This window comes from Lipotes vexillifer, unplaced genomic scaffold (genome assembly GCF_000442215.2).
Source record: "Lipotes vexillifer unplaced genomic scaffold, Lipotes_vexillifer_v1.1 scaffold717, whole genome shotgun sequence".
Taxonomy (NCBI): Eukaryota; Metazoa; Chordata; class Mammalia; order Artiodactyla; family Lipotidae; genus Lipotes; species Lipotes vexillifer.
In genome coordinates this window covers 980,001-1,004,915 of record NW_006798707.1, presented here as the reverse complement: position 1 = coordinate 1,004,915, position 24,915 = coordinate 980,001, and the positions used below count along the sequence as shown (strand labels likewise).

Sequence of the window (24,915 nt, the reverse complement as noted above, 5' to 3'; positions counted from 1 at the left end):
AAAAAAAAAAAAAAAAAAAAAAAAAAAAATTAAATAAATTTGACAAAATAGGCTAGATATAAAAACTTAAATTATTCGATTAATAATACTTCTCTTCCCCTGCCTATTTAAATTTGTGTGGCTTTGGGCACTGCAATTTGGGTGGGTTGGGGGTTTTACTACCTTTTTGTTCTTTCAGTAACTTTGTGGCAAGCAGAGGTATTTCAAAAGATTCTTTGACCTTGGAACTGAGCCCAAATTCTTCTAGTGGGTTCTTGATACTTGTTTGTTTTTGTTGTGTTGATAATGATGAAAAGGAGGCCGGTTTTTCCCAACAACAAGCATTTTTAAAAGAAAGAGCTGATCTAGCATTTCTCCCTTTACTCTCTCAAATTGGTTAAATCTGTCAGAACTGCCACTGCTCAGAATCACAGCAAAACTATGGGACAGATTTTAATTACTGCCACTGTGCCACAGCGTATCCTGCCCCTCCAGGGGCCATCTTCACCCCGGGACCCTACTGCCTGCACTCCAGTTGTATTTGGAAAGCCCCACACTGCTCTTTCGGTTGTTAACGTAGCAGGATGTGGAGTCGAAATTTTCCAGTTGTTAGCCAAGCAGGACTGAAAACTAAGGACATGGATGAAATGAAAGCCCCATTATCTAACGACAGCCACCTCCAACTGGGGCTGGTCACTTCCCTCAACACCCCCCCACCATTACCCTAACAGAGGTGTATCACCACCCCCAGGTCTTGTAAAAGCAGAAGACAGGGAGGGCGACTGAGGTGTTGGCAGAATGGTGAGTCCTGCAGTCTCTCCCTTCTTCCTCTTTTCATGGGTTGAATGGTGCTTTCCTCTTCCCCAACTAGTCTCAAGAGGGGACATTTCAAGAGGTTCACCTGTGGAGAACAGAGGTGAAAGCAGCGGGCACCTGCCTGAGCCTCTGGGTGAGGAGAGCCAGGGGTGGGGGCCAGCCTGCCCTCCCACCGTGGGGAGTGGCAAAGCTGTGTGAGCTTGCTCTGGGCCCCAGATACTGTAGAAGGTGGCCAGGCTTAAGCTGCTTGGCCAGATTCTTGTGCACAGGGAATTGCTAGTTCTGGAAGCTGGGAAGGTACGGGAAGGAGAGGTCAAGCTGCACTCCATCTCCTGTGTCAGAGGATTGCGTGAGGGTGACTCAAGAGAGCCTGTATCTGGGCACATGCCCCATACAAGGAGGGCCCCAAAGGCCAGTCACTTTCAGCCAGAGACGCAGCAACGATTAGTGCAGGAGTACAGATCGTGCTTGGGTATGGAATGGAATTCCCCACCGCTTTAATCCTAACCCCTACTAATTCTCTGAGCTGGGGGTGGGGAGGGGAAGAGACTGACTTTTAAACTGAACTGGGCTTCAATAACCAAAAGAGAAGAAAAAGCAATGGCCTTTACCATTATCAAAATGTCACTAGAGGCAAGAAAGAATTTGAAGCAAAACGAAACAAAATCTTTCCATGTTTGTGTCCCACCGAATTCAGACTATTCATTAAAGCATTTTATTTAGACCTGGATTGAATGGGGAAAAGCAGTGTTAGAAAAAGAGGAGCTGGGGAAAGGGGGGTCTGGAGGAAAATGTTAAGGGGAAAGAGGGAGAAGGTGCAGAAGAAAAAGGGGAAGAGGAAAGAAAGGAGGGAGAAACACACGGAAGGAGGGAGGTACGTACAACGAGAGAAAACCACATGGGGCACAATGAGAAGAGGGAGAGGTGAAGAAAAAAGAGAGACAGAAAGATGCGCAGATTTTCTAGGGTAAGTCAGAGACCACATCCTATAGTTCCCCAGTGGCCTCCAGCGTAAGGTATCAACATCCTTTGAAATTCTGAAGAGCCACTGTTCACAGTTTTATATACGCTCTTTACTCGTCACCTCAGAGGCTCTCATCCAAATCAAGTGGTGATAGGAGCTGCATGGATGGCAATTATCTGATGGGCTTTGGAGAAGCTAAGAAAAGCAAAAATCATCCTCTGGACACAACGAAATCAAACTTAGGTCAGGTCTGGGGCCTCTACGATATCACCTTAAAGACCTACGAATTCCCAGAATGGCGCGCATTGTGAGATAATGCCGCGCCGTGGGCCTGCTGAAACACCTTACTTGGCCAGCAGGCTCATGAGGTAGGTTGAGGTGTTGGTGTCCAGTCTCAGGGGAGGCACCGTGACGTAGGCGGCTGCATGGGACCAGTCCTGGTGGTAGTAGTGTAAGCCCGTCAGCGTGGCGTGCGCGGTGGTGGTCTCGGCCAGCACGACCTTCCCTGAAAGAAGAGGGTTCAAACCATCACCAGGAGGCCAGTGAACCTGGGAGATCGTTGGTCTGAGCCTCTCATGGGGCAGGTGAAGGAGCAGAAGTCAGAGAAGAAGGGACTTGCCCGAGCTCAACTGGGCATTTGAGGGCACAGCTGGGGTCAGGGTCAGACTGTTCTCTGTCCCCGTGCTGATTGCGGGCAAGAACAGAAGGATGAGGGCGCCGAGGGGGGGCAGCACTTGTCTGTTTTCTGAGCAGGCGGCTGCTGGGAGCAGCTTCAGGAGAATACTGGGGGTGGCACCGTCGCAGGGGATAGAGGGCAGGGAGACGGAGGTGGGAGGCTGGAACAACAGCGCAGGAGACACGGCGAAGGGGGTCCCGCTGAAGGAGAAGCAAGGGGCAGGATTTGGAGGGCAGTGTGGTGGGAAGGCTGAAAGCCCTTGCTCCCGGTTTATATTCTCAGGTTTGTAACCGTGACCTGTTTCTCCTGTTACTGGGCTCTCACTGGCACCCCGAGCCGGACTGGGAGTACAAGCACGTACAAAGCCTTCAGGTGCTGCCAGGTGCTCCGACACACAGGTGCCCTGGGGCTGGTACACTGGGTTCCTGAAAGGGATGCTGGACCCTCACAGTGTCGTTTCTCCAGGGACTTCCCAGGCATTTCCCCCCTGAAATGCCTGTTGGAACTGGTCCAGGATTTCATGTTGGTTACCAACACAACCACTAGCAAAACCCAAGAGACTGAAAAAAATACCAGCTAATGAGTTGATGGAAAACTTGGAAAATTTTACTGGACCCAGGAGAGGCGACGGACACTTCTGTAAAGCTGTTATGCAAACAAATGTGCAGAGGAAAACACTGGTGCTAATGCACTGAACCCAGGCCAGTGCAGGGTGCTTGTGAGGAAGACAGCCAGAGAGGAAAGGGAAAGGCAGGCTCAGGGCCTGGCCCCAGGAGCCGGGCTGGGAGCTCCGGGCATGGAGCTGCTGGGTCCCACCACACATGGGCGCTGCTCAGCCCAGCCTACGGACTCACCTTGCATCTTAGCAGCTGCAATAACGTCACCGGCCGAGATGCTGGACACGTTGACCAGGTAGATGGGACAGTGAGTCTAAGGACGGGAAACACGGTGGGAAGGAGAGAGCATCAACCCCATAACCTAACAAGGACCAAGGTGACAGGACCAGCCCAGTCCTGGCCCCAGCGCCGCCCCCTGCATCGCTTAGCGCTCCCCTCAGGGTGGCGGTCTTCTGCTGGGAATACAGGGCTAGTGGCTGCAGGCTGGGGAACCCCACGAAACATGGAGGGGACAGGCAGCACCCAGCACCAGAGCCCAGCAGGGGGACATCAGGGCAAGATGTCAAGTGCTGAACCTCACATTTTCTACCAGCAACACCAGGACTATTTACAACTTGAAATGAGGGACTCTTAATTTCCTATTCATGAATGTGATGACCTAGAGACAGTTGTGTATTACATCCCATATCTAAAATGATGATATCTGCCATCTGAGGGCTGCTTTATCAGTAGACAGAATGTACCCTGGAGAAGAAACAATACACAAGAGGTTCAGGGCTCACAGTCTACACCAGACAGGACCGGTCTTGCAAATGGACACCTGGATTATAATACTGATTAGCTTTTCCTCTATCAAGCTGTGTGACCACGGTCCATGGCTTCACTTCTCTGGGCATGTGTTTGAACTAAGAAAACGAGGAGCTGCCCTTTTGTTATTCAGATCTTTCCTAATTCTGGGGTAAGTTTCCATCAGGAAGTAATTGATAGCATAACTATTGTTATGACAGTAAAACAATGTCCTTGTCCAGCTCCTGGACTTATAAAGGGCTAATGGGAAACTTTTCCCAAATGTTATTCTAATGCCTTCTTTGCCTATCAGATTAGGAGGATAGAGAATTTAGGGGCTGGCCTGACATTTGATGCGCTTGGCACAAGTTTCCTGACTAATTCTGAAACCAACTGGACCTCCAACCTCTGTGTTCCCCTGGCGTTCCTAACACCACATCCTCAGCTCACGGCCTTCAGGGTACCTAGGTCTTTCTGGAGAAGTTCTTAAGTGTTAGTGCCCATTAGGATCATTAGCGGGCTTGTTAAAACACAGGCTGCTGGGCGTCACCCCCAGTTTCTGATTCAGTGGGTCTGAACAGGCCTGAGCATTTGCCTTTCTGAGTTCCTATTTCTAACAAATGATGTTGATGCAGCTGGTCCAGAGACCACACTTAGAAAACTAGAGTTCAGATTATCTGAGCAAATAGAACACTTAATGATGGTTTAGGAGGAGAAAGGATCTTGGTACAGTGTTCTCCTGTTTTTAAAGTGCTTTGCCTTCCACGACTCCTTTGATCCTCACAACCGTCCTGTGAGGAGTGGGTGATATTATCATTCCAATTTTAGATAATAAAATAGTCTCTCAGAGTGGTTGATTGACTTGCGTGTGACTGGAAGCTTGTCTTTGGTCAAGGCCCCAAGCTGTGTGCTCATTCCCACCACCACACTGCATCAGCGCCCCCTTACCCTGAACCATACCAAGGAAAAATCATGAATGGCCCAGAGGCGGAGCTTCAAATCATGGTTCTCTAAGCAAACGTCTCTCTGCTCCTCTGCAAGGAACAGATTCCAGCTGCCATGAGGCTCTGTGGTCCCCACCTTGACCTGCCTCTGCTGGGAGGCATTTCCATTTGAGCAATGAACCAGGTCTCAGCAAACTCAGCAGGGTAGAATGGAGAGCCGATGGCAGGGAGGACTCCTGCCAGGTCTGTGGGAATAGCAACGGTGTCGTTCATTCAGCAAACGGCGTTCATTTGCGGTCCTGTGAGCCAGGCATGGGGCTGGCACCCAGAGCAGAATGAGACTCTACTGTACAGGCTGGGTTCTGACCCCAGAGTTGAGAATGGGCTGAGGGTGAGCTGGGGTCTACTTACCCTGTTTGCAATGGTGATAACTCGGTGAGTGGCTTCTGCCTCCACCTTTTAGAAACAGAGGACAGGAAGAAAACAAGCTTCACCATCTCCCCAAGCAAGCTTACATCTCCCTGACACCCCACCTTGTACGCAGAAAGTGCTGGAATGTCTGACTCAGAGCTGGAGTGACAAACAGCACCCACAGGGGCTGGCTTGGGGGGAAACCCTGGGCAGGGGCACCAAGCTCCAACCACCTCTGCTCACACTGAGAGAACCCCGGGACTTAGGGTTCTAGGTACGTCTTTGCTGGATGCTACTCAGGCCTTAATTAAAAGACAACAAAACAAGAACAAACGAAAACCTGCAGTCACATCTCTCCCTGGTTTCTGGTGCATTCTCTCCACAGCCATCTCAGAACTGTAACAGAGGAGTAATACTGATTGATTTCAAGCTGGAAATTAGCCTAGATCGGGATTCCTGAACCTCGGCACTAGTGGCATTTTGGGTGAGATAATTCTTTGTGGAAGGGGCTGAATAGACATTGCAGGCTCTTTGGCAGCATCCTTCACCTCTACCTAGTAGATGCCAGTAACATCCTCCCCCCAGGTTGGGATAACCCAAAATATCTCTGGACATTGCCAAATGTCCCTGGGGAGCAAAACCTCCTTAGATGCTCCCCTTTAATCAGTAGATGGTGAAGGTGGTATTCTTGCTATTTCTGCCACTACAGTCAGCACCACGCTCTTCCCCTTATAGAACTCCACAAAGTCCAGTCCTGTGCGCATCCCCCCACCCCTCTTCTCACAGGCACTCTCAGTGCCTTGTTGCAGCTGGTGTGTCTTTCTCTATCAACTCTGAGGTGCCCAAACAGGAGCTACATTCAAGCGCTCTGGCAGACAGAGACAAACAAACCCAAGGCAGGAGTAAGGTGGGACCCCCGCCCACACCAGGCTGACCCACTGTAGGCTGACTTGGTTCCTGTCTGATGACAGAACCATTACATCCTGTCTCCAGCTCCTCGTCCCCCAAGGCCTCCCCATCAGTCCCTCATGGACATCCAACCACCACTCTGCATTTAAGGCCTTGAAGAAATGGAAAATAGCTCTCCCCTCACCACCGGTAAGGCATGTCCGAACAGGGTCATAGGGCAAGAACACATTATTTATCTAATGTGATCCTCCAGAGCCGAATTCTTCAGCAAGGGGGACCTGGGGGCATTTGTGTCGACACCCTGCAAAACTGTGCAAGGATAAAACCAGAGGGCCGAGGGAGAGCAGGGCTTAGTCACCATCTCAGCAATGAATAGGAAAAGGGGGAAAGAGCACAGACACGCATGTGCCTCTCGTTTCTGGTGGGAAGGGTCCAAAGTCTTCCACAGATGCTCAAAGGGATCTCAGCCCCAAAAAGCCAATTCACTGGCTTATCATCTGGAATTTCTTCTAACATCTAAAGGCCCTTTCAGTCTGTCTTTTCTCTCCCGATTCAACTTTGGCCAAAGCAACCCCTGGCATGTTCACATGGCCTCGCTCAGACCCTTGAAATCAGCCCCCAATGAGGTGGGTCTGTTTCCCCAAAGTTGTCTTCCCCAAGGAAGCTGAAGGGCAGGTCGGCTGTAGCATATGGAGGAAGCTGTTCCCTGGGAAGCTTCCAGATGGGAATTTCACCCATGAAGAAAGCAATACCATACAACTCGTATTTACTGATGACTCTTCTATCCTAAAGGTTCTGTGAATCTATAGGAAAGATGATGACAAAGAACACGGATATCTTCCTCACCTCCTCTGGACGGCTGATCTCAATTCCTTCTGGGCCTGTGATACCCAAATCTAGTGCCTCCTTTGCACCCTGAATAAGAGCAAAAGAAAGAAAATTGAGAGAATCATAGAGATACAAAAAATACTGAACCCGAGGGACAGTAAAATATGCTCAGCACAGCCCATTCCAACAGGTTTGCTGCTTTTCTCACTTCTGTAAGACTCATCTTATAAAGAGGGCAGGATTAGTACAGGGATCCCCTGAGTCTCACTTCATAATGATTGCAAATATCTTTTCCTCTTAAAAATACAGTTCAGTCACCAGCCAACAGGCTTGGGACACTAAAGACAAACACCGTTTATTGATCTGCAAATCAGAATTTCCTCGCTGGAAATCTAGTTAAATCTCCAGCTTCCACAGATGCCTAGATTAACCTTTACCCCAAGTATCCTACTTAAGACCCAGCAGTACAAAGGGGCTTGTCTGTCTTGGTACCAGTGAGAAGATCTCTATAATACCTCAGGTCCGCTGAGGAGGTACAGGAAAGTGGAATGTTGACCCTTAGTTATTCTGTACGTCACATCTCATTAAAATTATTTCTTAGAGTGCTCCAAATTCCTCTGTGATAATGGAATTTAAGTATCGTATTTGAATGAAGACATCATCATCCAAGATTTAGAAACCCTTTTGGACTATACAGAGAGATTTGTTTTTTACGGACACTAGAAAAGTTTGGATTTTCGGACAAAGATCTGTCATCTGGGCTGTTAACATCTCACACTTTCTTTTATAATTTGTTTTATCTGAACCCTGTAGAGAGGGTCATGGGTGGTCAGGAATCCCCCAGAGAACTGTCTCAATCGGTGCTCCCCCAACTTCCCCCAACATTCTCTACTGCCTTGCCTCGGCCACGAGCTCCCCATTTTCAGCATGGACCCGGGCGATCGCCCCAATATCCTTGCAAGCGTGCAACACTTGGTACAGTTCGCTGTCCCGAAGCATATACAAGTCCTTGTAGGTCATGAACATCTGGAACGAGTTGACACCCTTCTCCCTCACCAGCGTCTCCATTTCTGCTTTCACCTGGAGAGCAGAACGCAAAGGCAATGCCACGTGAGTACAGAGGGCCAAGAGGTTGACTGGCAGACGCTGGCCCAGCGAGGAGAGGTGGCTCTGTCGCCACATGACCACCCGCAACCTTGCAGTATCTCGCGCTCCTCTCACCCCACGGGCTGCTGTGAGGTCACATGAGCAAATGGATGCGGAAGTGTTTTGAAAATTGTCCAGCGTGACACAAATATAGAAATGAGATCTGGGCATGTTTCTCCTATCACATAAGCTTGTCCTGTGTTTCTGCCTCCAAATCAGCCTTATTGGTAAATGCACTAATGACTTTTACACCTGTGGCCAGTTCCCTCCGCCCCCATAATCTGTTATGAGAAGAGAAGGCGTACTAATGCTAAAAATCCAGAGACCCGGGGAAAATCTAACTTAGGGGCAAAGCCAAACACAAAGCAAAGCTATGTGAATAAGGAGATTCATCCCAACATTATTTATACTATAGGAAAAAATGGAAGAAACATTGGTCCAACAATAGGAAAATAAATTGTGATTCATCTACTTGACAGAACGTTAGGTGGCCGTGGCATTGATGGTCATGAAGACCATGCAGCCAGATGGAAAATGCTCACACTTAAGCGAAAGAGTTACTATGTACAAAGACCAGAAGGAAATAAGCTAAAATAACAAGAGTGATTGTGTTGGGGTGACTGAATTATGTGCTTCCTTTCTTTTCTATTTTTAAAATCTGTAATTAGAAAAAAAAATTGGTTATTATAAAAAAGAATTCAAAATTCTAGATGCATGAAAATCCCCACAACCTTTGGGGACTTAGGGATAGCTGACTTGGCCTCAGTGTTGCTGGGAATCTGAGCAGACCCTCTCTATTCCAGGCCACTGGAGGAGGGAAGCGAGAGAGGCTCAGGGTAGGTGTCGCCCATCCAGGAGGGTGTCTGAAGTGGACAAAACTTCCATCTGAGATAGAGGATGGCTAACATTCAGTGTGGTCTGCACCTTTTACCCGGTACCAGGAGGGGGGTCTTCATGTGTGAGTTTGGGGGGTTCCAAGGCCTTTCATAAGCACTGGTTTGGATATAATGGAAGAGAGTGTGTAAGCCCCACGCTCAAGGCTTGTACCCGAGGGCAGAAGCACAGCCAGGCTTTTAAGTCACTGTCTCCGAAGGGAGTCAGGCCCTCTAGATCAGGATCCACAGCTGGAGAGCTTTGTAAAATCTCTTAATGCTTATTTATTTTTAAGATTCCAGGGCACCCACTCAAGTACTGACTGGCACATGGTGATTAATGAGCACTTGATGAAAGAATGAATATCCAGGTTGCTTCCCTGGGGTAATAAGCAGTAATACTCCAGAAGTGAAGCAAAATCTAAATGCCTGTATATCTGTATTCAGGAAGAACGAGGAAGAGGGAATTGGGGAGCAGGGACTGGACCCTGGCCCTGGGGCCTGGGCAACAGGAGGCCAGGAAAGCCAGGGGCACAGAGGCTGAACTGAGAAAGGGCCCAGTGGGAGCCACACACCAGGAGCAAACTCAGGGTACCCAGAGCAGGAGCTGGGGCCCAGCAGGAAAGAAGCACCCCAATCCATTCTTACGAGGTGGCACTGAGCCAGGATGGGACCCTCCATTCTGAGACCTCAGTGCTGTTACCTTGGGTGCCCACCAGGGGATCCCCACATGGAGCGCGTAGTCACAGCAGACCTTGGGGTCAGCCAGACCCCGGCACTTCTCGTAGGCATCCACAAGGGAGGTCTCCTTGTCAGGCAGGACATGGCCGATGATCATGGTGGTACCTCCAACTAGTGCTGCCTGAGGGAGACGGGAAAAGCAATCTCGTCACATCTCTACCCGCACCCAGGTCGCTGACGTGGGGACACTGGGTCCTCAGGTGGACCTTCAGGACAGCCACAGACTCTCCCACACAAGAGGCTGGGAGGCCCAAGTGCAGCAACGTTTGGGAAAATGTAAAGAGCTGTCAACACAGGAGCCAGGGTGTAATCTTCATCATTACTGTGGATCCAACACACAAACCTGCTTCTTCCTTATCTTGGGCTGCAGCTCAGTGCTTGGGAAAAACGACTTAGTGCCTGTATTTCCAAATGAGAAGATTCCCCCCAGACAATTTCTGACCAACTTGAATATACAGATGATGTATCAAATGTCTACCATAATGTAATATAAGTCTGTTTATAATATTATTTTAGTTACACATATATATGTAAACCATAGTAAAATGTTAATTTGACTATATTATTTTGTTTTATTCGCTCACATTTCAGGAAACAATTCTATTCAAAGTTTTTATAGGCATCTTCACATCAGGGTCTTTGTCTTCAGTTTTTCCAAGAACATTAACTTCGTTTCCATCTGTCTTGTTTGAGATAGAGCATTTTAGGTCCCCGTACGATCTATCAGTGAAAAAATGATCCTATCCACAATCTCCACGAGATACCACTTAACAAGAAATCTTTAAAAGGTCTCATTTGCAATCACAAACAATGCTCCCAGGAATAATTATTAAATCTGTATTAAAGGTCTGCCCCCACGTACTTTTTTGAAAACCAGTTTGGTCAGGTGACCTCCATGAGCTTCCTAAACTAGCAATGACCAAAGGTTATTCCAGGCTAATGGGTTGTTCTCCAAAAAAACTTTATTAAAATAAAAATTGAGACAGGCCCCAGAATATGTGAAACTTTATGAGGGCTTTAATATAAGTGACTCTCTTTTCCTGATGAATTAAAATTTGGACAAAACCTACTCTTTTATTTGGATCCTTACAGTGACTAGAATCAGCTCCAAGTTCAAGTCCCTGCTATGCCACCTCCCAGTTGGATAACCTCAGCCCAGTTACTTGACCTCTGTGATGCAAGAGGTCAAGTATGTTTTTTCTCTTTTCTTCCTTTTGCTTTAAAAATTTTTCATTTATTTATTTTTTAAATATTCTGTTACAGAGTCTTTTCCTATACCATGGGACCAGCTTCCTTGCTGGAGAGCGGTGAAAGTCAAGAGAATCATCACTTGGTAAAGTTTTGTCCTAATATGTGTGTTTAATTATTCAGAGTTTAGTTGTTTATCTCTGTTTTCTGTATGGGAGGAAAACAGCACAATGAAACTGTCTTGACGATTTCATGCTTCTCTAGTCAGTTAAATCATTGATCACGAATCAGAAATATTGCTGGAGAATAAGGGACTGAAAAAAAAATTAGTTCAGCAGCCCAGCAACAATTACAATGAAAGCTCTTGCAACACCGATTTTCCATGCTGACCCTGGCTGGGCGGGTGAGACTAGTCCCCTTGTTGTCCTGGGAAACGCAGGGGCCTGACTTCTTGCATAGCTTAAAGCAACCAACAGAGGGTGCAAGTTCTGAGGTTCACACGCAGGAATTGTGATGTGGGAGATGGAGAGAAGGGGAAGAGCAGCAGATTGTAGCCTTACTAGCTGGCTTCTATTTCTGATTTTGCTGGATTGTGCCAGAATGATTCACCCTCGTAGCAGGTGGTTGTACTCTATTTTGTCCTGAAATGCATTTCTTGCTTTTGTGTGGACACGGGGGTGTCTGGTATATTGGGATGTTACACACTAAATTGTCTTACTTCTTCTGTGGTTCTAGAATGTTTTCCTTTGCACTCCCTCATCTGTCTGTAGACTTGCATAGAAAAAAAAGGGAACATGGAGACAGCACAGTGGAATAAGACAGCCAAGACCGTTCTTGGCATCTGTGGGCTTCTGAGAGTAGAAAAGGAGGTCTACCTGCTGAATCTCTAGTTAAAAGTTACAGGTCAAGCTAACAAACTGTTAACACAGAGTATATTCTGTTCTCCTACTCTAACAGATATATGTTCATAATGACTCAGAAGGCCAGGCTTGAGTTCAGAATTCTCAGAATGCTTGCAGTTCTGAGCTACACTCTAGGGGGTGTTGGCCTTCAGCCTCTGCGTATGCCTCTAGCCCATACTCTCCAACTCCGGTTATGTGTCCTGCAGCCCGTGGATCTAAGCTCTGCTCACTCCTGCAAGATGCCACTCTGGGGCTAGGCGTGCACAGAGTGGTGGTCTGGCCCCCAGAAGGACAGATTCAGGCTAATGTAGGCCCTGGCAGTGCTCAGGCCCTTTGTCAGGGGATTCCAGGGCCCCAGAGTGTGGTCCAGGATTGGGACAGTGGGCTCTGGGCAGACGTGGGGGAGTTGCCTGTAGTCCAGAGCCCATGGCAGAGACTCCTCTTGCCTGGGTCCGAGGATAGTAACTGAAAAGCATTCTGAATGGAGTCAGAAGCATCCGGCAGAGGTCCTGACTTTCCCAATTGCTGGTTGTAATCCTGTGTGCCTGCTCTGCTCTGCACTTCACCGCTGTGGGCCCACAGCAGCTCAGGTGGCAGTGGATGTGAGAACCTCTATAAGCTGGGAAGGGGCATATAAATATCTGGAAAAATCATTACTGCTGTTACCCCAGGCCTCAAAGCAAAAGTTTAATGGGATCAGTAAACACTTTCCCAGCTGTGGGTTCGGGATTCCAGACCAGATGCTGGATGCACTAGTGCTGGTTTCCTCCCAGGCAAGATGCACACAGAGCTGGCTTCTAAAATATGCACAGTTCCCACCCACGGGATGAATGCCGACAAGCTCAGTCTCCGCGGGAATGTGATATCACAGATGTGACAGACCTTTTTACTGTCATTCCACACAAAACAGCCTTGTACAAATCAACAGCAGAGCATGATGCAATCCTGTTCCGGAGGCTTTCAAAAGGATTATATTTACGATAATCAAAAGGAAAGGTGACTGTGTGACTGCTGAATGTTCATAACTGTCTTTAGGCAAGAAAAGTAAACTGTGAAAGATCTTAAGAATCAATAGAAATGATGTTCATGGAGGCTAAGTCTTCACATGGAACAAGGGTGATGCTATAACGAGTGAAAAAAACAGAATTCAACAAGCGTACCCAAGATACTTAGAAGTATGTTTAAACACACACACACCCACACAAAGAAAAAAAAAAATAGAAGGAAATATACCAAAACATTAACAATGACTGGTTTGGGATGATGAGATTCTGAGTAATTTATTTTTTCTAATTTTCTGAAATTTATTTCATAGAATATATTACTTTCATAATACTGTATACATAAAAAAATTAATTTGGAGGAAACTAAAACTACTTAAAATTTAGTTAACCATGTTTATGTATTTAAAATACTTTCTTTTAAAGTTATGTATGAAACATTTCAACCATACAGTAAAAGTACAGAACATAATACAACACATACCCATGAACCCACTACTCAAATTTAACAGATGTTAGCTTTTTACTGTATTTATCTGACATGTTTTTTAATTAAAAAAATGAAAGAAAATATTTCCAATACAACTGGAGCCCTCCATCCTATTCCCATCCCTTAACCCTGAGGTTGATATAAATTTCTCCCATCCATGTTTTTATCCTTTTTCTATATTTGTTTCGCAAATCTGAAAAATGTACACAAGTGGTATTATACTGCCCATGTCCTTTTGCAACTTGCTTTTTTTATTTGACAGAATTAAGATTCATTTATGGAGACAGACACGACCATGGAACAGCTAACACACTAGGGCCTACTGGAGCCTGGTGGCTGACTGAACTGGCCATTTATCAACCCAGGCCCTTATTTTTTGACATAAACTACTGTCCAGCCAAGCATTCCCCACTGTGTATGTGGCATTCATTTCTATTGTGAACGTGAGACTTCACATCTCTCACTGTTAAGTTAATACGGACTTTAGGACCATTTGTTTAACCAACAGACGCAGCAGCATCATACACATTTGGCAGGATATGAAACATAATTTTACTATTTCAAAGGGTTACCATTATTTTGTTTTTGATATTTATGACATACCGCTGGGTAAATCTGGGTTTATTTGATGCCCAGTCATGTCACGTCCACTTGTTCCCTAAGGAAAACCAGTATTCTTTTTTTTTTTAACATCTTTATTGGTGTATAATTGCTTTACAATGGTATGTTAGTTTCTGCTGTATAATAAAGTGAATCAGCTATATGTATACATATATCCTCATATCCCTTCCCTCTTGCGTCTCCCTCCCACCCTATCTCACCCCTCTAGGGGGACACAAAGCACCGAGCTGATCTCCCTATGCTATGCAGATGCTTCCCACTAGCTAGCTATTTTACATTTAAAACCAATATTCTTAATGGTAATCCATTTTATGTCACAGTTTCCAGGCATACGCTTGGCAGTAACTTGTACTGAACTCAACCTAAACCTGTTATTATAAATGTCATCTTTATGCTTCAGAAGTTATCAGACCACTGTGGGCACATGGGGGTCTCCGTATTGACCAGGGACCTGCTCAGCAAGTTGGAAAGAAATTTCAGATATAATTTATTTGCTGACATCCCAGCGTTGGAAAGAACAGTGCATTGGCCCTTCCTGGTTTTGTCAGGACAAAGATCTTTGGAGAGTCATTCTCTACCATCTTCTATGTTGCTGCGGCTCTAATCACGTTTTGCTGCGGCTCTAATCACGTTTTAGCAATGTTTTTTTCTCTACCCCTCCACACTGCCCCGCAAAGGGAAAGGCTTGGTTCTCTGGCTCCAAGGCCAAGAACCAATAGGTCAAGGCACAAACTCTGTACCCTGTTGTTGAGAAGGCACTTGGGCCAGAGCTCATCTGTGGGGTTTTTCATTAGGGGTGGCGTAGGGACTTCCTGTGAACATATTTTCACACTAGTGCTCAAAAAATGGGTGTGTTTGTGGGGAGGTGATTGGAATCATAATAGCAGGGTCTGGAGTATCTAGATGTACAGATTAAGGGCAACTCAATCTTCACAGAGGGAACAATCCTACACTGAGAATCAGATAACCAGTATTTGGATGTGCTTTGTAAACTAAGTCCAATGCAAATGTTTCGACATTTCTTAATGCAGTTGAGAAAGCCATCACTTGTTCAGATGGATCTGCTTCTCTTGGAATTGCTGAACCATTTCCTTTTCTTTTCACATTGAATGTATCTTCCATCTTTTATTCATACTCGCTCGAAGTAGAAGAGAAAAAAAAAAAAACCAGATCAGTGGTTTCTCTCTTGCTCTGAATAACTTCCTTGCCCTTCAGGGATCTTGTTGGCTGCTCTCTGGCCCTCACGAAAGCCAGCTCTTAAGCAGCACCACTCCTTGGGATGTGAGGGACCCCCCAAAGAAGGGCCTGAGCATTTCGTCAAGTGAGATGATGTATGTATGGTACCTAGAACCATGCCTGGCACTCAGTAAACACCTTTCTCATCCTGAAACATACGCCCACCAGCCAACACCAGCTCCATGGTTATGTGGCTTGGGCAGTCCCACAGTGGCCTGTGTTCAGACTGGCTCTGTCCTGGTTTAATCTCTGCTGTCATCTTGAAACTCTTAATAGTATTTAAACAAGGAGTCCATTTTTATCAGCTACATTGACCTGATCTAGGGAGATCACGCTCTTAACAGGCTTACGCTGGCTTCAATGCCAATTCATCCAGCTCACACCGGGGGCTCAGGACCCTGACCCTTTCTCCGATAATTCCCTTCAAGGCCGCTTGAATGCTGACCACTGCTCCAGCCTCTTTTAGAGTCTCCCCAACACCTTTTATCAAATGCCCCTTTTCTCTGAAAAACAAACAAAACAACACAAACCCTCCCTGCAACCAGCTTTTCTCCAGGACACCAAGTGATACCCAGAGGGACCACCCACCATCCCTCTGGCGACATACAGCTCCCAAGCCTTTTCTTGACCTGTTGAGCTCATCCTTCAGCTGACTGGTTTTCTCTAAATTGCACATTTATAATTAACTGCACTCTTCTCAATTTCCTTTTACTTTTCACTCCTACCTTCTGGGTCCCAGCCTCTATTACTTCATCTAGGGCATCGTCCCACTTCTGACCTTGCAATGCTCTCACTGTAAGCATTACCATTATCTAAAACTCACCCTTCATTCTTTGAATTTTCAGCAGAGGAGACAGGCAACATTCAATCTGCAATATACCTTGGGAAAAGGACATTTTCCCACACTCAACCTGCTTGCAATTTTAAAAAAATTTATTTATTTTATTTATTTATTTTTGGCTATGTTGGGTCTTTGTTGCTGCGCGCGGGCTTTCTCTAGTTGCGGCGAGCGAGGGCTACTCTTCATTGCGGTGTGCGGGCTTCCCATTGCGGTGGCTTCTCTTGTTGCACAGCACGGGGTTTAGGCACGCGGGCTCAGTAGTTGTGGCTTACGGGCTCTAGAGCGCAGGCTCAGTAGTTGTGGCACACGGGCTTAGGTGCTCCGCGGCATATGGGATCTTCCTGGAACAGGGCTCGAACCCGTGTCCCCTGCATTGGCAGGTGGATTCTTAACCACTGCACCACCAGGGAAGTCCCCAGCTTGCCATTTTTAAAACACATTAATGCTATATCTACAGGCAAAATAGTAGAGTGACAAGAACCAGACTTTAAGGCAGGCAGATCTAAGTTTAAATCCTAGCTCCATCACTTATGGTTATAAGATCTTGGGCAAGTTATTTAATCTCTTTGAGCTTCATTTTCCCCGTTTGTAAAATGGAGTAATAATACACCCCTTGTGGGGTTACCATGAGGAGTAAATGAGATAATGCACGTAAAGCACCTGGGACAGCACCTGCACATAGTAGGAGCCCAACAAATACTAGCGATTTATACTACCATTATAGCTATTTTAGCTAATAAACAATAAGCATAATTTGTAGGTAGCATGAATGTGCACCCCGTGTTATATGTATCAGATGCTCCAGAAGAAGTGGGAAATATAAGTACCTTAAGGCGCTTAGAGTCCAGTTAGCAAACGGGACAGGAAAAACGTTCATTTCTCATAGAAATGACTTCAAAATAATGAGCGTACAAAGCAGCACAGGATAACGTTCCTCAACGGTGATGGCAGCATCAAGTTCAACAGGCCAGAGGAGGGGAAGGAGAGTGGGATGCGCAGGCTGAGAGCTGGGCAGGGACAGGATGAGACACGCTGGGGTAGGAAACGATGTGGGCAGAGCCGGGGACACAGCCAGAGGACAGAGAATAGATCTGTTTGGTCTTGGCTGAGGCAAACTGTGTGGACCTTGATGAACTTGGATTCCATCAATCAGCAAAGTTTAGCAACTTGTGTGTGTGGAGGTGGTGGTGATGAGGGGGATTTGGGAGTGCGGGGTTTAGGAGCACGTTTACAGAGAGGACTCTGGCCACCCCCATCCCTGGACATGACTGTAGTCACAGCAGGCTTCTGGGCATGAGAATCAGACTCCAGAACATGGCCCTGACTGCTCAGTGCACACTCGACTGCAGTGCCGAGATGATGGACCCCAACCTGCGGACTGGGATGAATGACGTATGGGAAACCTGTTTCGGGGAAGGAGTAGCAGCCAGGTCTGATGACAGAAGAGGAGAGGATGTAAGTAACAGGGGAGGTTTTATGCCTGTGTGGCTGGAAAAATAGTATCAGGAGAGGAACAACCAAATTTAGGAGGGAAGAGAGTCTTTAGAAATCTTAATGCAGAGCTGACCGAGGGACCATGGAGCAGATGAAAACTGCTAATCTTAACCAACATCCATTGAGCACATACTCTGTGGCTATTTAATTCTCACGACAGTCCTGTGAAATATGTATTATTGGGCTTCCCTGGTGGCGCAGTGGTTGAGAGTCTGCCTGCCAATGCGAGGGACACGGGTTCGAGCCCTGGTCTGGGAGGATCCCACATGCCGCGGAGCAGTTGGGCCCGTGAGCCACGATTACTGAGCCTGCGCGTCCGGAACCTGTGCTCCGCAACAAGAGAGGCCACGATAGTGAGAGGCCTGCGCACCGCTATGAAGAGTGGCCCCCGCTTGCCGCAACTAGGGAAAGCCCTCGCACAGAAACGAAGACCCAACACAGCCATAAATAAATAAATTTAAATCATATGGGCTTCTAAGAAGACCTCTGCTTAAAAAAAAAAAAAGAAAAAGAAATATGCATTATTCTCCCCATTATTCAGATGAGGAAACTGAGGGTTGATATTCATATCTACTAGGCTGGGAAGGACATCTCTTCCCATTCATTTAGGAGGGGGATGGATAGAGGAGGAGATGAGCTGAGGTGACATGAAGGAGAGCTGAGGGTGCCCAGGCCCTTGGTCCCAGACTTCTTAGCAAAACAGAGGAAAGGTTTTGGGAAAATTAGGAGTGTCAGTCTGAGCCAAGACGAGGTTTAAGAAAAACTGTATGGGAAATGCACTACAGAATCAACGAGGGAGGGCTGAAGTAAACTTGCCATATTATAAGGGGTCTGACGTTCCATGAAGCCAGGAGCTGGGACAGAGAAAGCAGGCTGGGATTGCTGAGGGAGTGGGGAGTCCTGGGACGGACTGACAAAGGCATCCAGATGGAGGTCCAGCACAGCCAAAAATGGGGAGGGGTCCCAGAGCAGAGTTTGTTTGGGGCTTAGAGTGACATCTGAACTTTTATGTTTGTTAGAAATACAGTTCGATTCTCCGATGGTACGTGAAGGCAAGGTGCTCTGGTGGGAGAGGCCTGAACTCTGGAGCCTGGCACACCTGGGTCCGAGGTCTGGCTTTATTGCTGAGGAGTCCTGTGGTCTCGAGCAAGTAAGCTCTGGCTTGGGAGGATGGGGGTGCCATTCCTGGAGGGAGGGGTCCCCGGGAGAGGAGTGGGGTTGTGGTGGATGCGTTGGGTTTGGGGCAGGTGCACGGAGGTGTCTAGGCTGTAGCTGTAAGCCTGGGAGTCATCAGTGACAGATCACCTGGGGAGAGAAGGTGGGGAGGGGGAGAAGGCAATCTGGGATGGGATCCTGAGAAGCAACCACAGAAGAGAGGAGTAAGACAGACAAGACCACGGAAGGAGACTGGGAAGGAGAGTCAAGAGGCAGGAGGGAGAGCAGGCTGGCATGGGGTTATGGAAGCCAAGAAAACCCTGTCGCCAGCGCAACAACCTCCCTGGCTCACTGGCTTCAAGAAGAGGTAAGCTGCCGCCCTAGAAGTTAAGATGTCTTCGAGGGAAACCCAAGCTCCCCTTCCCAGACGCGAGCGTACCAGGGTAGCCTTCCGGTCTCAGGGACAGTGAACACATCTGCTTGGGAAGCCCTGATTTAAGCCTGCCTGGCTTCCGCTCAACAGGTAGACCCTGGGCACACAGGACACAGCCAGCTGCAAGCGCTGCTGAGAGACAGAAAGGTAGGGATTCAGTGTGAAATCCCCATCTGCCCTCCCCCCTTCAGCCCCATCAATAAAGAACAGGCCTGACTGCTATGCTGTGGGGAGCAGCTGGGTCAGGCGCAGGTCAGACCAGGCTGTGCAAGAGCTCTTGCTGCCCCTTCCCTTCTGCTGCAAATTCCTGAAGACAAAGAGGTGCTGGCTGTCTCCAGGGCTGCTTGTGCAGTGGCCTTGTGGCAGGAAAGCTAATTTCAAAGGGAAAGATGGCTCCTCGGCTCTGGATTCTCAACCCTGGAGGGGCCCAGGGCAGCAGGGGAGTAACCCCCACTATAGAAACTTTGGGATGAAACTAGACCCAGAGAAAACCTCCTGAAGGGATGCAGACCAACACAGGGACCTGGTCCCCACGAAGTGCTCCAGGAGAGGGTCACCTGCACAGCAAAGTGCTGCCCTCACCTAACCTTCATGACCACTGTGTTGGACAGATGTTTTCACCATCTCAGTTTTTGAGACATAAGCCAAGACTGGGATCCAGGTATTTTTATTCCAAATCTCATACTCTTCCCTAACTCTGAGAATAGATTTGATACCAACAAATAGTAACTAAGCACAGAGCTTCATGGCCTGGGGCAATCCCAACTGCAGATTCAGGGTCTCCCACCTGGTATACTTAAAATAGACAACAGATAAGGAAGTATATACATCAGCCCTAACATTTTCTCATTTTAGAACTAGGAATACATGAATACCAAATGGTGGAAGAAATGTAAAAGGATGCATGGTTTTTATCATGAGACGGTGCACATTTCCGTGGTTAAGACATTTCCTTTAAATCTGGGAATGAATTGTGTCAATTCCCAGACCCAACAGACTAGCATGTCCCAGGGACACAGAAGCTAGGAAAAAGTGACACCACTCCCGCGGAAGCCATCGGACCACTGTGGCAGTTAGCACCTAGGCTGAACTCACGTTCAGGAGAGAAATGAACATTTACTGACAGCCTGCTTTGTGCTATGTTCCTAATATTATTAATATTTATTTATCTTATTTGATCCTCAGAATGACTCTGTAATTTAAAGCAAGGACTCAAACAGATATCTGTATACCCGTGTGCATAGCAGCATTACTCATAATAGCCAAAATGTGGAAGCAACCAAGTGTCTATCGACAGATGAATGAATAAACATAATGTGGTACATACATAAAATGGATGTTATCCAACCTTAAAAAAGGAAAGAAATTATGACACATGCTCCAACATGGTTGAAACTTGAGGACATTATGCTCAGTGAAATAAGCCAGTCACAGATGGACAAAAAAAATGTATGATTCCACTTCTATGAGGTATCTAGAATAGTCAACTTCATAGAGATGGAAAGTGTAATGGTGGTTGCCAGGGGCTGGGAGGAGTGGGGGATGGGAAACTTAGTATTTACGGAGTACAGAATTTCAGCTGGGGAAGATGAAAAAGTTCTGGAAATGGATTATTGTGGTGACAACATTGTGAATGTACTTAATGTCACTGAACTGTACACTGAACTTAAAAATGATTGAAATGATAAATTTTATGTTATATATATTTTATCACAGTAGAAAATTTAAAAATACATGATTCTGTAGGGTAGAGGTTATCCCTCTCGTCTTACAGATTAGAAAAGTGGGGCTCAGAGGAAATCATGCAGCCAGACTGAATGAGGGTCTATTTGCCGCTAGCACCCTAGGTTTCCTTTACATTATGCCGCCCCTTCTAGAGCTCAAGATAGCCCTGGTCTGACTGCGGGGCTCCCTGGCTCCAAGATTCCTCTGTCAAAGGATGGAGAAAAGCCCAAGTGAAATTGGACCTAACTGCAGTTTAGAAACAGAGGGGTAGGTGTGGCTTGGGCTTGAATTACAGGGCTAAACCTGAGAATTGTGCCAACATCTAAAATTATGAAATGAGGATCTCCAGGCGTCTCTCTAATCCAGAATGATTATCTTCACTGCCGAGCATCCAATTTAAATCATTGTGTTTAATACAAAGCCACAGAACAGAGCAGGCTGTCTCCCGACATGCAGTTACCATGGAGACCGGAGATGATCCTCAGAGGGAGTTATGTGGCGGAGAGAACATGGCTGCCAGCTTCTGAGAAGCCAGGGGGCCAGGGGAAACCGTTCTAAAATAGAGCCCGGAGACACCCTTTCTCATCCTCCTCCTTAGCAAAGCCCCTTCTAATGCCAAAGCGGGAAAGTTTACAGGTAAGCAGGTCATGACCATCTTTATTAAAAGTCCAGGCTGCCCAAAGATGCCAGACTAGAGGGGTTTGTCAACAATCCAGAAATAAACCACATGTAACCCCATCTGCTCTCCTTCCCTCATCTACTCCAGTGTTGGTGAGTCTTCATTTTGGTCCCAAAGCTCAGTGATAATAGTGCCATCAAGCTGCCGAGGAAGGCTGTCCTGAGGCCGTCCGTGCTGGGTGCTGATGCTGGGGAATGCGGGCTGGCGTCTGCTCTGGGAGGCAGGGAGGCCTATGCCTGTACTTGCTAGCTTGGAAAGGCATTTCACTCCCTGAGACTCAGCTTCTCCACCTGCAAAGGAAGGAAAATAAGGCCTGCCTGAGGGGAGCTTTAAAGATCACGATACGTGTATAAGGGATACAGGGCAGTGCAGCCCTCCTGGAGGGGACAGCGGCTGGAAATGTAGCTGCAGGTCCTACGCAGAGCCATGCACTGCCAGATGCCACCTGGGGGTCTGGGAACCCAGAGCCCGTGAGAGGCTCCACACGGCTCCAGGCTGAACACTGTATTTTCCACACAGCAGGAAAAGTAGACTCTTTGATGGGCCACGATGTCTGGGGCTTAGAGATTCAGGACAAGTGTGCTCTCCCGAATATAAGTCCTAGTTATCTTAAGCCTGGCAAAGTGAGAGTCAGCGCACCAAACCAGGAAAGAGCTACAGCCCAGGCCTGGCGGTAACAAAGGGTACCAAACAGAATGGAAACCTGACAGAGGGAAGGGGAGAGGGTGGCAACAGCTCAGTGGTTAGAATTTCAGTTCATGTAAGTTTTATCCTAACCTAGTCCGCTCAGAACTCCCCGGCCCACTTCTGTTCTCCACTGACTCTAATTGTTAAGACAAAGAGGGAGCAAGAGGAAGCAGAATGAACTCTTCCCTATGATGTCATCACAACTTATTATATATAAAGATATGGGTCATGTGAAGAAAATATATCGAGATCAATATGTAGCCAAGTATCACGGAACATCCTCATGGACCTCATCTGAACCCCCAGCACCCAGTTAAGTTCCTTTTAACATCACAGATTTTTTTTCTCTCCAAAGAACTTTAGAAAATTCTAAAGAAAATTCTTAACTTTTGGCTAACAGAAAGGGACCATGCTAAGGGCTGAGAATGTTTATCAAGTGCTTGGTTAATGCATTCAGTTTACTGTTCTCTTAAGTTTTTGGTTTACAGCCTGCACAAAAAAAGTTTGCTTCCAAGGAGATAGAATGGCCAAAACAACTTTGAAAAAGAAGATCAAAGTTGGAAGACTTACACCACCGGCTTTCAGGACTTACTCTAAAGCTATTATAATCAAGACATTGTGGTATAGGTGTAAAGATAGATACACAGATCAAAAGAACAGAAAAGAGAGTGCAAAAATAGACCCACACATATATGGTCAACTGATTTTTGACAAGGGATGATCTTTTCAACAAATGGTGCTAGAACAACTGGATAGCCATATGCAAAAAAACTGAACCTCACCCCTTGCTGGATACCATATATAAAAACTAACTTAAAATGAATCATAGACCTAAATGTAAGAGCTAAGATTATAAAACTTCTAAAAGAAAACATAGGAGAAAATCTTAGTGACCTTGGATTTAACAAAAATTTCTCAGTTATAGCACGAAAAACAAACTATGAAAGAAAAAAGAATTAATAAATTGAACTTCAAAATGAAAAATTTTTGCTCTTCCAATGACATTGTTAAGAAAATGAAGAGGTAAGTCATAGCCTGGGAGAAAATATTTGCAAAACATGTACCCAACAAACGACTTGTAGCTAGAACATATAAACAACTCTGACAACCCAATAAAAAGAAGACAAACAGTGCTCACTTTGGCAACACTAAATTTGGAACAATACGGAGAAGATTAGCATGGTCCCCGCACAAGGATGACACACAGATTCCTGAAGCATTCCATATTTTTCAGTTGTAAGGTAAATAAGTACTAGGGATGTAATGTATGACATGATAAAAATAATTAACACTGCTGGATGTTATAGGTGAAAATCATTAAGAGAGTAAATCCTAAGAGTTCTCATCACAAGGAAAAATTTATTTTCTTTTTCTTGAAAAAAATTCATTTATTTATTTTGGCTGCACCGGGTCTTAGTTGTGGCACACAGGACCTTCATTGCGGCATGCAGGCTTCTTAGTTGTGGCCTGCATGTGGGATCTAGCTCTCTGATCAGGGATCGAACCTGGGTCCCCTGCATTGGGAACGTGGAGTCTTACCCACTGGACCACCAGGGAAGTCCCTCTTTTTCTTTTATTTTGTATTTATATGGGATGATGGATGGTCACTGAACTTATTGTGGTAATCTTTTCATGAAGTATATAAGTCAAATCATTATGCTGTACATCTTAAACTTATACAGTGCTGTATATCAGCTATATCTCCGTAAAACTAGAAAGGAAAAAATAAAGATTTACCTATTCTTTACATTTCATAAAAAAAAAAAAAAAACAAAAAAACCAGACCAATGACTCAAAACATAGGGAAAAGATGTGAACTCTTCACCAAAGTTATACAGAGGGCAAATAAGCACATGTAGAGACATTCAACACTAGGGAAGTGCAAATTAAAACCATAGTGAGCTACTGCTGATACATCTGTTAGATGGCTAAAATTAAAAAGACTGACCATAACAAGTGATGGCAAAAATGTGGAGCCTGGAAGGAACAGAAAATGTTACAACCACTTTGGCAATTTCTTAAAAAGCTAAATGTACACCTACCATATATTCTAGGCGTCCCACTCCTAGGTAATTACATAGGGGAATGTAAGCATATGTCCACACAAACACTTGTATACAGATATTCATAGTCGCTTTATCTGTAGTTGCCAAAAACTTAATAATGCTAAGTCAGAAACCAGACCAAAAAGAAATACATACTGTATTTTCCATTACATAAAAATGTGAGAAAATGCAAATTAATCTATAGTGACAGAAAACGGATCAGTGGTTGCCAGCGCAGGGAAGGATTACAAGGGACACCAAGAAACTTTGGCTGGGGAGCGGGGTGGGTGGGTGCGGGTTGATGGATATGTTTATTATATTAATGGTGATGGCTTTGCAGTATATACATATGTCAAAGTGTATCAAACCATACACTTTAAAAATGTGTGGCTTATTGTATGTCAATTATACCTTAATCAAGTTGTTTTTTAAAAAAAGCATAACACATAGATTAAAAAAAAAGAAAAAAAAAGTGGCTTCCTGGGCTACCCAATCATGACCGTCTTCATTCTGTACATATTCTTCCCAAGAGTAGAGTTCACCAACATTCACCAAGTTTAATTTTATTTTTAAATATTGAGAACACTGTAGAGAGTTTAGTTATTTATAGATGAGGGGTTGAATTCATTAATCTCCAGCGGCACTTCCAGCTCTAAAACTGTGTGCACGAGTGAGTGCACGTGTGTGTATGTGAGAGTGTGTAAATGTGCGACTGTGAGAGTGAGTATG

General features: G+C 46.0%; 1 protein-coding gene across 1 annotated transcript in view; it reads right to left on the bottom strand.

Moving 5' to 3' along the window:
* The window catches only part of DPYSL5 (dihydropyrimidinase like 5), a 46,797-nt gene that overhangs the window by 12,464 nt on the left and 9,418 nt on the right, over positions 1-24,915 (bottom strand). Inside the window, exons 2-7 of the mRNA XM_007470809.1 lie at positions 9,652-9,810; positions 7,831-8,010; positions 6,949-7,017; positions 5,194-5,238; positions 3,290-3,365; positions 2,108-2,264 (exon numbers count right to left, since the gene is read on the bottom strand). Of these exons, the coding sequence (XP_007470871.1) occupies positions 2,108-2,264; positions 3,290-3,365; positions 5,194-5,238; positions 6,949-7,017; positions 7,831-8,010; positions 9,652-9,810 (686 nt within the window). The remainder of the gene's footprint in view (positions 1-2,107; positions 2,265-3,289; positions 3,366-5,193; positions 5,239-6,948; positions 7,018-7,830; positions 8,011-9,651; positions 9,811-24,915) is intronic.